Source organism: Pipra filicauda, unplaced genomic scaffold, assembly GCF_003945595.2.
Source record: "Pipra filicauda isolate LSUMZ 115617 unplaced genomic scaffold, ASM394559v2 scaffold87_size3191425_pilon, whole genome shotgun sequence".
Classification (NCBI taxonomy): domain Eukaryota; kingdom Metazoa; phylum Chordata; class Aves; order Passeriformes; family Pipridae; genus Pipra; species Pipra filicauda.
Window position 1 is genome coordinate 1,129,722 of NW_024105064.1, and position 12,243 is coordinate 1,141,964.

Below are 12,243 nucleotides of genomic sequence, written 5' to 3' on the forward strand. Positions count from 1 at the left end.
TTCACTGGTGCAAACAAAACAATCGGGGGAGCTCTTTGTACTTGAATACCTGCATATTACATTGTATTTTAATTTTTTTTTTTCGGGTATCCAAAGAAGTTTACATGTAAAGTTTGAGTGGATTCTATGTATGTAACGTGTAAATGTGGCTGAGTTAAAGACCTATTTAATTTTCTAGCTGTGGATGAGGTTCAGTACTGTAGAATGGGCAGCTGTCTGCACATTCACGAGTGTGTTGGTTTGGGTCTTGTAGCTGTCATTGTTTTGTTTCGGGTTTGCTCTGTTTTGGGAAGATTTGTATCCAATAACCCCAAATTTATCTATTTATTCAGAACAAAACCGCACTAGGGAACATCAAAAGCACATATATGCTGGGAGGTCTCCATGCTCTTGAGCTCCTATGAACACATTGACTTCGAACGTGGTCACCACAGTCTTTTAAACTGAGTTTCAACAGCAATATCTGCAATGTATCAAAAGGAAAGATTCCCTTCCAGCTGATATTAAAGTTCCCTTGGGGTTTCTGTGAGGTTGGACAACTGCAATACACATTCCCATGGAATAATTTCCTTCTCTCTTTCTTTGGTTTAATGGAGGTGATTTTTTTTCCCCCATCGCTGCTGTCCCTTCCAAATCCTTCCTTCCCTGGGGCCCTTTCTCCAGGAGGGTTCCAGACTGCTGGCTGTCTCTAGTTCGGGTCAGGCACCTGCAAACACCTAATCCTTGAGCAAAGTCTCCCCAGTGTTTGTCAGGCAGCAGGACCTGGCTGGAGGTTTAAAGCCAAAGCTCATCGAACTTTGCTTCAGCACCACGTCCTGGAAAGGTGCTCTGTAAAATCAGTCATGGAATCACAGGGTCACTGAATGGTTTGGGTTGGAAGGGACCCCCAAAGGGACCTGGTTTCAACCCCCTGCCATGGGCAGGGACACCTTCCACTATCCCAGGTTGTTCCAAGCCCCGTCCAACCTGGCCTTGGACACTTCCAGGGATCCAGAGGCATCCACAGCTTCTCTGGGCAACTTCTCTGCAGCCCTGTGGCTGCAGCTTTTCCTGACAGGTTCTGGGCACAGCTCTGGGGCAAAGGACAGTGTCCCACAGCCCCTGTCTGTCCTGACTTCAGAGGGTTGCACAGCTTTTCTAGGCCACTATAATAATGCAGATCAATTAATGTTTGTGGACCAGCCCTAAAATATTCCTAAACCAGCCCCCACAAGCATCAAATTGGTCATGATCAAACCCAAGTCCCCCTGCACGGCCTGTTTTCCCTGTTGAGTCACTGGTTTTGCTGGCCATTGGTTTTTCCCTGATGGTTTCCTATCTGGGTGGATCCATAGCAGGTAGGAACAGGATGTTTGTGACTGTGAAAACCCCAAAACCCCCACTCTCCTGCTTTTCCACCAACACCTTTCTCAGAAGACTCAGGATTTAAAAATAGAGGGTTTCCTCAGAGCAGCACTAGATGTCTCTGTGCAGGTTGCATTGAATTGGAAATTAGTACCTGAAAGGGCACAAAACACCTCTTATTTCCTGAAAAAATGTATTCATCCTTCATCCTGGCTGCAGCAGGAATTCGATGGGGACCAGGTCATCCACAAAAGGCAGGTCCAGTGCTCCAGAGCTGCCAGCAAGGCTGTGCACATCCTTCTGGTCACAGGATAGCTGTGCCTTTATTCACAGAGGCAGATGAAAGGCACGAGAAGACACTGGCTGCCAACAATTCACTCTCTGACAAATGATCTCTCCACCCCCCTCACTCCCTCCAAGTGTTAAAAGTCCCGAATCAGGTGTCCCCCCCTCCCACTTTTTTCCATAGCTGGAAAGCCAGAGCAGTGATTGACACACTGTGGGCTGCTGGATTTCTCTCTGCTTTCTTAATTCCAAGCCAGAATTTCAACCCTTTTTTTCTTCAAAAAACAAACAAAAAAACCAAACAAAAAAACCAACCAACCAACCAACCAAAAAAAAAAAAACCACACAAAAACCCAAAACCCCAAAAAAACCCAAAAATAAAGTGGAGCTTGCAACCTGCTCCTCTGGCTTCAGGAACTGGGAGAAAAGCCTCTGTAATGAACACAAGGTGTAGCAAGTGAGCCCCGCTGCCCATCTTTTTGTCGTCCTTACAAAGGCACTCGGGGTTAGGGGAATTCCTTGGGGAGCAGTTTGTATGGACGGCTGAGGTTTGGGAAGGACCCGCTGGGCAAACCCGCTCCCGGGACACCAGGAGGATGTGCAGGATCTGCTCTGGTCTGCGACGAGCAACTCCCTCACTGCCCTGTGGGTGGGAGAATCCACCAGAATATGTCAGGCTCGCAGGGCTGGCCAACCCGAGCAACTGGCGCTTCTGTCAGTCCGAGATAAGAGGGGGGTCACTGCTCCCCCCCGGCTCTGGCACAGCACCAAGCCCCCCAAAATCCCTCTGAACTCCACCGAGAAGCCAGTCACGGCTCGGAAACGGCCACGGGAATGTCCGTGGGAAGCTTCGCCCGGGTTTTATCACAGAGAGACGAAGCAAAAGAAATAAAGAGCGAAGGAGCCGCTCCGACAAAAGCGATCGCCGGGGAAGAAGGGGGGAGAGGCTTCTCCTGCTTCCAGCGGGGCTCCGGCACACGGTGTGTCCGGATGAAACGCGGAGCCGGTCCCTCGGGGTGCACCTGCCTGACTTTTTCATGCGCTTGGCAAGGCGAGGTGTCAGATGAGGGAGCTACGTGCGAGGCAGAGCGGCGGGCAGGGGTGGCACAGCTCCCACCTCCGGCCCCGACGCCCTGTCCGGAGCAGGGAGAGCGGCCCCGCGGCCCCGAGGATGCACCGAAAGGTCGCTGCTGTTGCCGTGGCTGCTGCTGTTGCAAAAAAAAAAAAAAAAAAAAGGTGGTGAGGTCCTGGCTGCTCCCTCCGGGGTGAGATACAGGCGCATCGGCCTCGCCGCGGAGGGAGAGGAGAGGGCTTAAAAGGTCGGAGAATAAACCAAGCATTAAAATTGCAGGCAAGCCCGGGCTGGTTTCCTTGAGGGACACTGCTGCTTGACTGAGCACAGCACACTCTCCCAGAGCTGATCTCCTGATACCAGCAAGATCTTTTCAGTAATTCCTTTCACTTCTGCAGTCAGCCGAAAACATCCATCTCCTGAAATATTTATCTCATCCACTTCTTCCAGCACAGATCAAAAGGAGTGTGAAATGCACCTGTAACCTGCTGGATCACCTGGCACCTCTGGTAACTTTTAGCAGGCAGAGGTGCCAAATCATACTGACATCTCCCAGTCCAGGCTGTAAAGGATCAGACACCAATTATCACAGAGAGGCAAAGGGTGACAGGCACCTCATGTTACCTGCAGCACAACAGGAGTGCTCAGCTCTCCTGGGAAGAAACAGCACTGGGACAGAGGCATTAAGAGGGTGGGATATACCCCATATCCTTTGGAGTGGGAAAACATGCAGTTGATGCCACTATGCCTTTCCCTGCTTGTGCAGGTCAGGGACAGCCAGGAGCTGCTTTTCCCACCCCAAGTGCCATGTTTGGCTGTGTATGGCTCATCTCTGGATTGGGGCACTGGGAACAGGAGGTCCCCAAAGCCAGGGCGTCCCTTAGGAAAGATCCAGCTGATATGGGAACGGGCAGACTCCCCACATGCCAGCGCAGAGCCCCTCCTTGGAGCAGCTAATGGCATCAAAAATGTCTTCAACATTATGGTTTCTGGCCAGAAACCCTCCCAGTTCCAGTGAGACCTCCAAGCCAACTTTGCAATCACTGAGACAGACACAAACCACTCAGCCAAGTATTAAATTCAGTGATTTTTGACACAATCCTTTATTATCTGCCAGCGTTGCACCTGGCAGTACTGTACATGGCCAGGAGGGAAATGAGCTGTTCCTGCACCTGCACAGGGGAAGGGAAAACATTCTTTCCTCCAGATCTCTGTGGCGAGGCTAGAAAACACAAAATCTGAAAAATTCAAACCGAGCAAGCAGGGCTGAGCTCTGCCCTCCCCCTGGGGAACCTGTCCTGCGTGAGAACTGCCAGGAAGAGCCAGAGCCCCTGAGGACTGTCAGGGTCCTGAGATGGCAGTGCCAGAGACCTGCTGCCCTCCTCCTCTGCCCTTTCCTGCTGTGACAGCCTCCCAGGAAAGCCCAGCACAATGGAAGTGCCTGATTCCTCCAGCTGTTCCCCGTCTCCCACCCGCCTTCCCCCGGCTGCTGTTCCCACCTGCCACGGAGAAGGCGGGGAGAGCTTCACGGATTACGGCTGGATAAACAGTAAACCAGAGCATATGGAATGCTTCAGCCCCCCCCTGTGCTCCTGCTTGGTGCAGGCAGCAGGTCTGCTGGGCATTTCTGAGGAGGCAGTGCCAGGTGTTCCTGGATGCAGCCCGGGCTGGAGAGCGGGATCAGGGAGCACGGAGGTGATGAGGGTTGATGGACCGAAGGCAGGAGCTGCTACTGGGCACTGACTTGTGCTCACTGATCTGTTCAGAGGGCCCTGAGGAGCCGTCTGAAGAGAAGCTGAGAGCTTCTGAGGCAGGAGGGTTCTCTGGAACAGGCTGTTAGCGACATGTGACAGCCAAGATGTGTCTCGGAGGGGCAGGCATGGGGACTGAGCCAAACAGAGGAGACACAGCCCATCTCCCTGCATGCTCTGTCCTCCAGGGCTCAAAAAACCAGCCCATCAGCTCCTGCAGTTTTGTATCAACAGACACATAATGCATTGATTTCTCATTCTTTAAAACTCAGTACTCATTCAACGGTTTCCCACACCCACCATGCAGACAGAGGAATGTACACAAAAGTAGTAAATGAAATAGAACTTTATTAGAAGCTTCCAGCATGTTTTATCTGTTCTTCTCCTCCACAAAACTCCTCTTACTGGATATACAGCTGCTATAGTCCATATAGAGCCTGTACATCTCTCTCACTACTTACAGTTACATATCTCACTGCACAATTGCACAGTGTGCTCTCTTATCAGCAACAATACATGGTCTTCAGTCCATCCCTACACACATTAAAATTGCATGGCACTCTGCATTACAAGGAAAGAGCTAAACCTCCCCTCTCTGGTTTCATGAGACAAACATCACCACATCATTCCTATAAAGCTCACAGGCAGATCCACACTGGTATTCTGGGATGATTTTCCTTAGTACCTTTGTGGATCTGGTCCCTGAGTGCTTAATCTCACATTTATGCTGTTACCAGACTTGGGAGTCAAGAAAAACCCTCATGAATAATGCCCTTGAGTGATGAGGAAGGCACTGGAGACAGGGGAGGAACTGAATTGCTTCCTTTTTATTTTTCACCCCACCTTCCATTCTGGGCCCCCTCGAGCCCTTCCCAGGCCCCCAGGTTACAGACTCAGCCACAGCACCCCCTCACCCCACATCTCCCCCAGCCAACTTTACCCCTCCAGGGTGGGAGGCAGAAGAGGGAACAAGTCATACATCCAGACCCTTTGTGTGGTTTGGGCAGAGCCAAACACGTACACGTACTTCTTCCTCCTCTCCGACATGCTCCTGTCCTCGTCAGGGCTCTTTCCTGAGACTTCCCTGAGCTCAGCCCCTTTCTCTGCTGCCCCTTTCCATCCTGTGCATCTCCTGCAGAACCCTTCCTGGCTGCCCCTTCCCCTGGCTCTGGCTGTGTGACCCCCGTCCATCCTCTGCCTACGTGTTTGGGATGTGTCCTTGCAGCAGGTGCTCCTCACCCACGGGGACAGACGTGGCTCTGGCTCAGCGGGGCTGAGGTGGCTGCATGCAACAGAAACCTTATCTCAGCCTCCTGAACTGTTACACTGAGCTGTGACTTCTAGGAGTGAATTCCAAGAGGATGAGTCCTCCTGCAGTGAGCCAAACCAGTCATGGGAGCCCTGGGCTCTGCCAGGAGAGCGGCCCCTTCATCCCCCTTCAGCTGCTGCCCAGCCAGCACATGCTTAGCCAAGCCCCATGTTTGGACAGACAGCTCTTCCCAAAGCTCTCTCCACTCTTCCTTCACAGATATCCCAGCTCTTTCATACCAATGAAGCACTTTCCTGGTTTCTTTTGCCCTCACCTCCCTCCACCACCACGTCAGTGCCTTCCTTTGCCACCAGGTGACTTCAGCGGGGAGGAGGGATAAGCAGTGCCCTGGAACAGACACTGGCTGCTCCTAGGGAGTGTCCCAGGAGAGTGCAAGGAAAGACCAGAGCCAGCCCAGGCTGGGCTCCCCTTTTCTCCAGTACAGGTACCGACTGCCTACCATCAATTCCTGTCACCGGAATGATCCTGCTTCCTGTGACGTCCTGTCCCATGTAGGGATGGGTCCAGAGAAGTCTTGGTGCTGGGATCCAGGCTTCTCACACTGTCCAAGAACAAAGTCCCCAGTCTCTGCCTCCACCGTGCCCACCTGTCTCCAGGAAGCACCTCCAGTGTGGGCTGAGCCTAAGTCCGGGGTTGTCCTTCTCTGACCTGCCTCCGGAAGTAGCGGATGGCAGAGAGCGTGCCAAAACTTGCCAGGAACACTGGAAAAGAGCCCAACACATTCCCACAGTTAGTCTGGGTGCTTCTTCCAAACCCAAGGATCTTTTTTCCAGACCTGCAGACCACAAGCTGCTTGGCCCACCCTGTTCCGTGGGCCATAGAGGGGTCACTCCCCTCCCTCCCCCAGTCTCCTCCTGCCTTTGTTTTTCATCCCCTCCACACCGAATTTATTCCCAGTGCATTCCCAGACACCCACAGCCTGGCTGCCCACATCTAGTGCTGTAGTTTGGGCACGTGGATCACACCACCATTCCACAGCAAACGGCTTTTTTTTCAGGGAAACACTAAATAGGCTCCCTGTGTGGGGTAGGGATGTGCACTGGTTGGATACACAGGTTCAGGTGGAGATTTAATGGACTGGTTGGATACACAGGTTTAATCCTGGATGAGGAAGACACAGTAGAAAATCTCACCAGGGCTTCAGGACAGTCCCTTCATTTTCTACTCCTGTTTGGACCATGAAGATGCCAGAAAAATACCATTTTGTGGATTATCTGGGGATTTTCTGATCCCAGCCAAAAGCAGAAAATACCCAAAACAAAAAATGTAGAGATACAACAAATAACTAATGGGGATTATACACAGAATCAAGCTTTTCTCTGTACTGTCAGCCAATGTTTTTAGCTTGGTTTATAAGAGAGATTAAATTCCCAAGCAAAACTGGGAACCCAAGCCATGCCTTTGGAGTTCCCAGTTTAAATTCAGACTTGATTTTGATTTATGTGTTAGAGGGACAGAAACAGGGAAATTCAGCTGGAACCTAGGATGCCTAAAGAGAATGGCTAGTCCAGGACTAGGTGGAACTGCCTCCCATCTCCCATCCTCACCAGGGTTATGTGATCCCGAGGACACGAGGACCCGTATCCCACTTTTCTCACCTCCCTGAGGCCACGTCCACCATCCCGTACCCAGAAGACAAGGAGGAGCAGGCCAAAAGCTCCTTGTGATGATGGCACTGAGCAGCCTTAGCTAATGAGCTATTCTCAGCCCAGGGTGTCAGCTTCCTGTGTGACCTTAGTGGGGAACATTCCTCCCCCTGGACAAGCAGCAGGAAGCCTCATTCCCAGCATCTCACCCCATGGAAGGGGCTCTCCAGGGCTGGATCCTGCACTCAGCTGCTCCATCCAGGGTAGGAATGAGGAATGCTGCTCTCACTGCCCCATTCCCTGCTCATCCTGCGACCTGCACTCCTGGGGCGACTCAGCAAATTTGTGATTCCCGAGCTTCCTCTCTTCCCACCACCTATCCCAATGTTGTGGATGGAGAGGAGAGGATCCAAGAGAGCTCCATTTACCTGCAGGACTCAGTGCTCCAGGATAATACTTCAGCTAAGCTGTATTTAGAAAGAAGGTTATATCTTCATAGCACATTTGAAAAAACACATGCACTTGTTCCAGCTGAGATGAGGGAGCCTAAACCTGCACACTCCAGGTCCTGATCCCGCTGCTAGCCAGCACGGATCCTAAAGAAGCCTCTCTTCTCCTGACAAACTGCTCCTGGTCCCTGTCAGCAGCAGGGCCAAGGCTGGGGATAGACTTGTCCTACAGCTCAGCTCCTGTCAGCAGCCACTTGGCGTGGGGAAAGGACTATGTGAGTGAGCAGGAATCAGGGCTGCCACTCCACGAGAGAGGCAAGGCATTAAAAGGACACTTCTTTGGAAAAGCAGGGAAGTGCCTGCACTTTCCCACAGGCAGCAGTGGGTGTATTTGTATCCCCTGCCTTTCTCCCTGCCAAGTCTTCCATGAAGTCATTCCCGCCCCTCTCCCGCCGGGCCGGGCACTGTACGTACTGGTCTTCCAGGCATCCGGAGCCTGCAGGTCAGATGTCTTCACTGCCCAGGATGCAAAGGCACAGAACACCAGGCACATGTCTTTGTGGGTCAGCACTCGTGGATCCTCTGCTGCCCCTGCCAGAAGAGGAGCACGAGGTTTTTGGGTTTTATGCCACAGCCCCTGCGTGTCCCTCTGGGACACGAGTCCCTCGCGCTCCCAGGGAGTCACGTCGTTGTCACACATTTTCCCTCCCTGGAGACATTTTTTTTCCACCGTTTGTCAAGTCAAACGTGTCTATTTAGGACTCAGTTATGTTTGCTAAGGTGAGGGGCGCATTTTTCACCCCTCTCAGTTTTAGACTTTCTTAAGACCCTGAGGCAAATGTTTGTCAATGCCACTCCAGGGCCTCTGGCTGCCTCACACCTCCCTGTGTATCTTCCCAGAGCAGTGTGGTGGCTGGAAGTGGGTCTGGGGAGTAGATTTAGGAGAAGGGGATTCCTGAGGACCTCTGGGCAAGGGCCCCTTCCTGCTAGACACACTGCTCTGGAACAACATCTATTCCCCTGAGAAGCACCAGTGCTCAGCATCTCACTGATCCCACCCCACTCCCACCTCCTGCTAAGTCCAGGGATGGGGACATTCCTGAGTGCTCTAAATTTCCTCCCCTGACGGATTTCCAGCCTGGAACTTCATGCTGTAAGAGTAGATTATTTTTGCTCCCATGTTTATTTGATCAGGCCTTCAATTAAAACTGACTTCCTAATTATCTGTGACCACGGCAAAGGGGCTTTTCTCCTTGCAAACCAACTGGAAGCTCTATTTTGAGGCACCCTTTGGAATGACTCACTCATTGTTTGGGTTTAATATTAACTACGAGGCCCTGTGGCTCCAAGCATCATATAAGCTTTAAGACAAATACACTGGCTGTCCTTGTGGGTCAAACTTCTCTCCCTTTATTCCTGTTTCTCTCACTTGCCTCCAGGAACAGTCAACGTTCAGGAGGGTCTCTGGAGGGTGTTTTTTGAATTAAGAGCATGTTTTTAAAAGTCCCAGGTTCCCTGTCCATGCCTGCTGCAGTGCTGGGAGCCAGCCTGCAGGACCTGGCCAGCAGCACTCCCTTGGCACGGGGACAGTGGGAGCATCCCAAGGGAGAGCCAGCGTGACACAGCATGGGACACATCCCTGCAGGGGATAACATGCTTTACCTCTCAGTGCAAGGGCCATCTCCTCACCTCCTATCTCTGGCCACACCTGGCCTCTTCCCGGGGGAGCCAGTGGGACGAGGGCGAACTTCTCTGCGGATCCTCTCGGCACCAGAGCCTGGGAGGCTGGGCCTTGGCCGCTGTCGGGGTGGATTTGCCTTTGCAGGAGGGACTTCAGAGCCCCCACAGCTCTCTTCACCTCGGAGGCTGGAGCGATTGAGAAAATCCCTCTCCAGCCCATCCTGTTCCTAGGTGTCTCTGGGAAGAAGTGTTCACACACCTCGGGGACTGAGATAATCACAGTGTCCTTGACTGCAGCTGAGCTGGGATCCTCATTTTGCAGCCCAGTGTGGTCCAAGCTGCTGAACTTCTTTCTTTTCCTGTCTTTACCTTTGACTTTTTTCCTGTTTCCTTCTGGTTCATTGAAAAAATACTCGTACAGTTCAGGCCAGGATATTTCCCTTTGCAAGGGTGATCTCCGCCCCTCCACTGAGCTCCCCAGTTCTTCTTCCTCTTGGGAATCACAGAAAAAATAGTCATACATCTCAGGCCAGGTCACGTCCAGGGTGTTTGACCTTGCAGAAGCCCCATCTGCAAAGCACGGGGGGCTCAGCTTCCTGGGGATCTCAGGGGCAGGTCCCCAGGGGATCTCAGGAGTAGCAACCCTGGGGATCCCAGCTGCAGTCTTCCTAGGGATGTCAATAGGAGGAGACCTGGGGATCCCAGATGAAGGCTTCCTGGGAATCTCAGGGGCAGGTTCCCAAGGGATTTCAACTGAAGGAACCATGGGGATCTCTGAGGGCTTCCTGGGGATCTCAGCTGCAGGGACTCCAGGGATCTCAGCTGCAGGAACCCCAGGGATCTCAGCTGCAGGGACTCCAGGGATCTTAACTGCAGGAACCGCAGGGATCTCAGCTGCAGGAACCCCAGGGATCTCAGCTGCAGGGACTCCAGGGATCTTAACTGCAGGAACTGCAGGGATCTCAGCTGCAGGGACTCCAGGGATCTCAGCTGCAGGGATTCCAGGGATCTCAGCTGCAAGGACTCCAGGGATCTCAGCTGCAGGATCCCTCCAGGCTCCCTCAGCAGCATCCCCTCCGAAAGCTGCCATGCTGTTGGGTTGGAGAGGCTTCCCTGGCATCTCCTGGCATGCCTCTCCCGAAGGAGCCACGGCTCCGTTGTCAGGGATCACTGGTGCACCGTCACGTACGCCCAAGCCACCAGCCTGCCCTGCCTTTGAGGGCTTGGTGGCCTTTGTCTTCCCTGGGGACTGTGCCCCTGGCTCCTTCCCCTTCTGCCTCGGGGGAGCACTCCCGGCTGGACCCCCCTCATCCACGCCAGGGCCGGGCACCGACAGCTTGCTCTCCGCCGCCTCCTCACTGCTCATCCTCCCCAAAGCCGCCTTGGCCGCCTTCTCCTTCCCTTTGCTCTTCCGAGAGGACATTGGCGAGCCCGGAGGTGCCTTCCCGGGTCCCTGTGTGGGCCCCTGAGCCGCAGCCCCCCCAGGCTCCCTGTCCCCCTCGGCAGTGCTGGCCCCTCGCTGCTTGCGGCTCTTCTTCTGCTGCCCCGGCACCTTGGGCCTCACCACGCTGGGGGACCCGGCCGGGGAGCTCTGCTCGGCCCCCGCCCTCTCCCCGCTCGCCTCCTCCTGCGCAGCCCCCGGGCATGGGCTGGGGGGGTCACACGAGGGTCCCCGCAGCTTGGGCTCCGAGTGGGAAGCGCTGGGATGCCTTTTCCTGGCAGGGGGTGCTGGTGAACTACCCCCCGCCAGAGTCCTCGGCTGTGCCACCACCTCGCTGCCATGGGATTGTCCCCCTCCTGTGTCCCCTCCCGGCTCGGGGGTGCTTGGGGTGCCGGGGGTCTCCATGTCTCGGCTGCCTCCGGCTGCTCCTTTCTCCGACGCTGCTGCTTCACCTGCTGTGTCCTGCCCCGGGCTGCCCTGGGCTGTGCCACCAGCCTGGCCGGCCAGGGGGGCTGCAGGGGGGCGAGGGGGCTGCCTCCTCTGTGCGCTGGGCATGGCAGGGCCGGACGGGCAGCCGGGCTGGTCACTCTCACACAGGAACCTGCCGACCGAGCCCAGCTCTGCTTCGTCCTCGCTGCCCGACAGCAGCTCCGGCGGGGAGAGGTGCCCACCGGCCTGCCAGCGCAGGGGGGTGTCTCCAGGCACCCCACGTGGGGCAGAGCTCCCTGTGCCAGGCGCTGGCTCGCTGCCCTCCCCGGCTGGGATCAGCCTGTCGGGGCCGGCGTGGCCGTCCCCTTGCTCAATGTCACTGAGGCACTGCTCCTCGGCCGTGGCCAGCGAGGCCGGGGCGAGGTTGCACTCCTCTGAGGCCAAGAAGAACTCAGCCCATTCCCTGTCGTTCAGCTGGATGCTGTACTCGAAGTTATCCATGCCTGCAGCGGGAAAGCAAAGTGGGGAGGGGGGGGAGAGATGGGGGCATGAGGAGGTGGCACTAGTGTTGGCAGACATAGGTGAGGTGTGTGCCCTTAATCCTGTCCCCACAGGTTCCTTCCCTGCCATCTACATTCATTCATCCTCACTCATCCTCCCATCTTTCCAGCTGAAATTCCAGCTCCTGGCAGACTCAGCAGGATGGGGATGGCTGTGCTGGACCATAACCCAGCCAGCAGTGAGAGAGACCATTGCTACCCCCCTCTGGTCCCTGCTGCCTCTGCTCCCTGGGCACGGCAGCACAGAGGGGTTGGGATTCTCTCCACAGCTGCATAGAAGGTTTGGGATTCTCTCCACAGCAGCACAGCAGCATCA

General features: G+C 54.4%; 1 protein-coding gene across 1 annotated transcript; it reads right to left on the reverse strand.

The window, feature by feature from the left end:
• Window positions 1-6,403: 6,403 nt before the first annotated feature.
• On the reverse strand, window positions 6,404-11,868 carry PERM1 (PPARGC1 and ESRR induced regulator, muscle 1). Its single transcript, XM_039390897.1, has 4 exons — window positions 10,522-11,868; window positions 9,480-10,089; window positions 8,292-8,408; window positions 6,404-6,483 (listed from the first exon to the last, which is right to left on the reverse strand). Exons 1-4 carry the CDS (start codon window positions 11,866-11,868, stop codon window positions 6,404-6,406), a joined length of 2,154 nt encoding a protein of 717 aa, XP_039246831.1.
• Window positions 11,869-12,243: the final 375 nt, after the last annotated feature.

What these genes read in the sequence shown, in the direction of transcription:
- PERM1 (XM_039390897.1), bottom strand. Translation starts at nt 11,868, where the DNA reads ATGGATAACTTCGAGTACAGCATCCAGCTGAACGACAGGGAATGGGCT. An exon ending in CTGCAGCTGAGATCCCTGGA is followed by an intron (nt 10,090 to 10,521) that starts GTCCTTGCAGCT and finishes ATCCCCAGGAAG; the next exon opens with CTGAGCCCCCCGTGCTTTGC. An exon ending in GATGGCCCTTGCACTGAGAG is followed by an intron (nt 8,409 to 9,479) that starts GTAAAGCATGTT and finishes CTCTTCTGGCAG; the next exon opens with GGGCAGCAGAGGATCCACGA.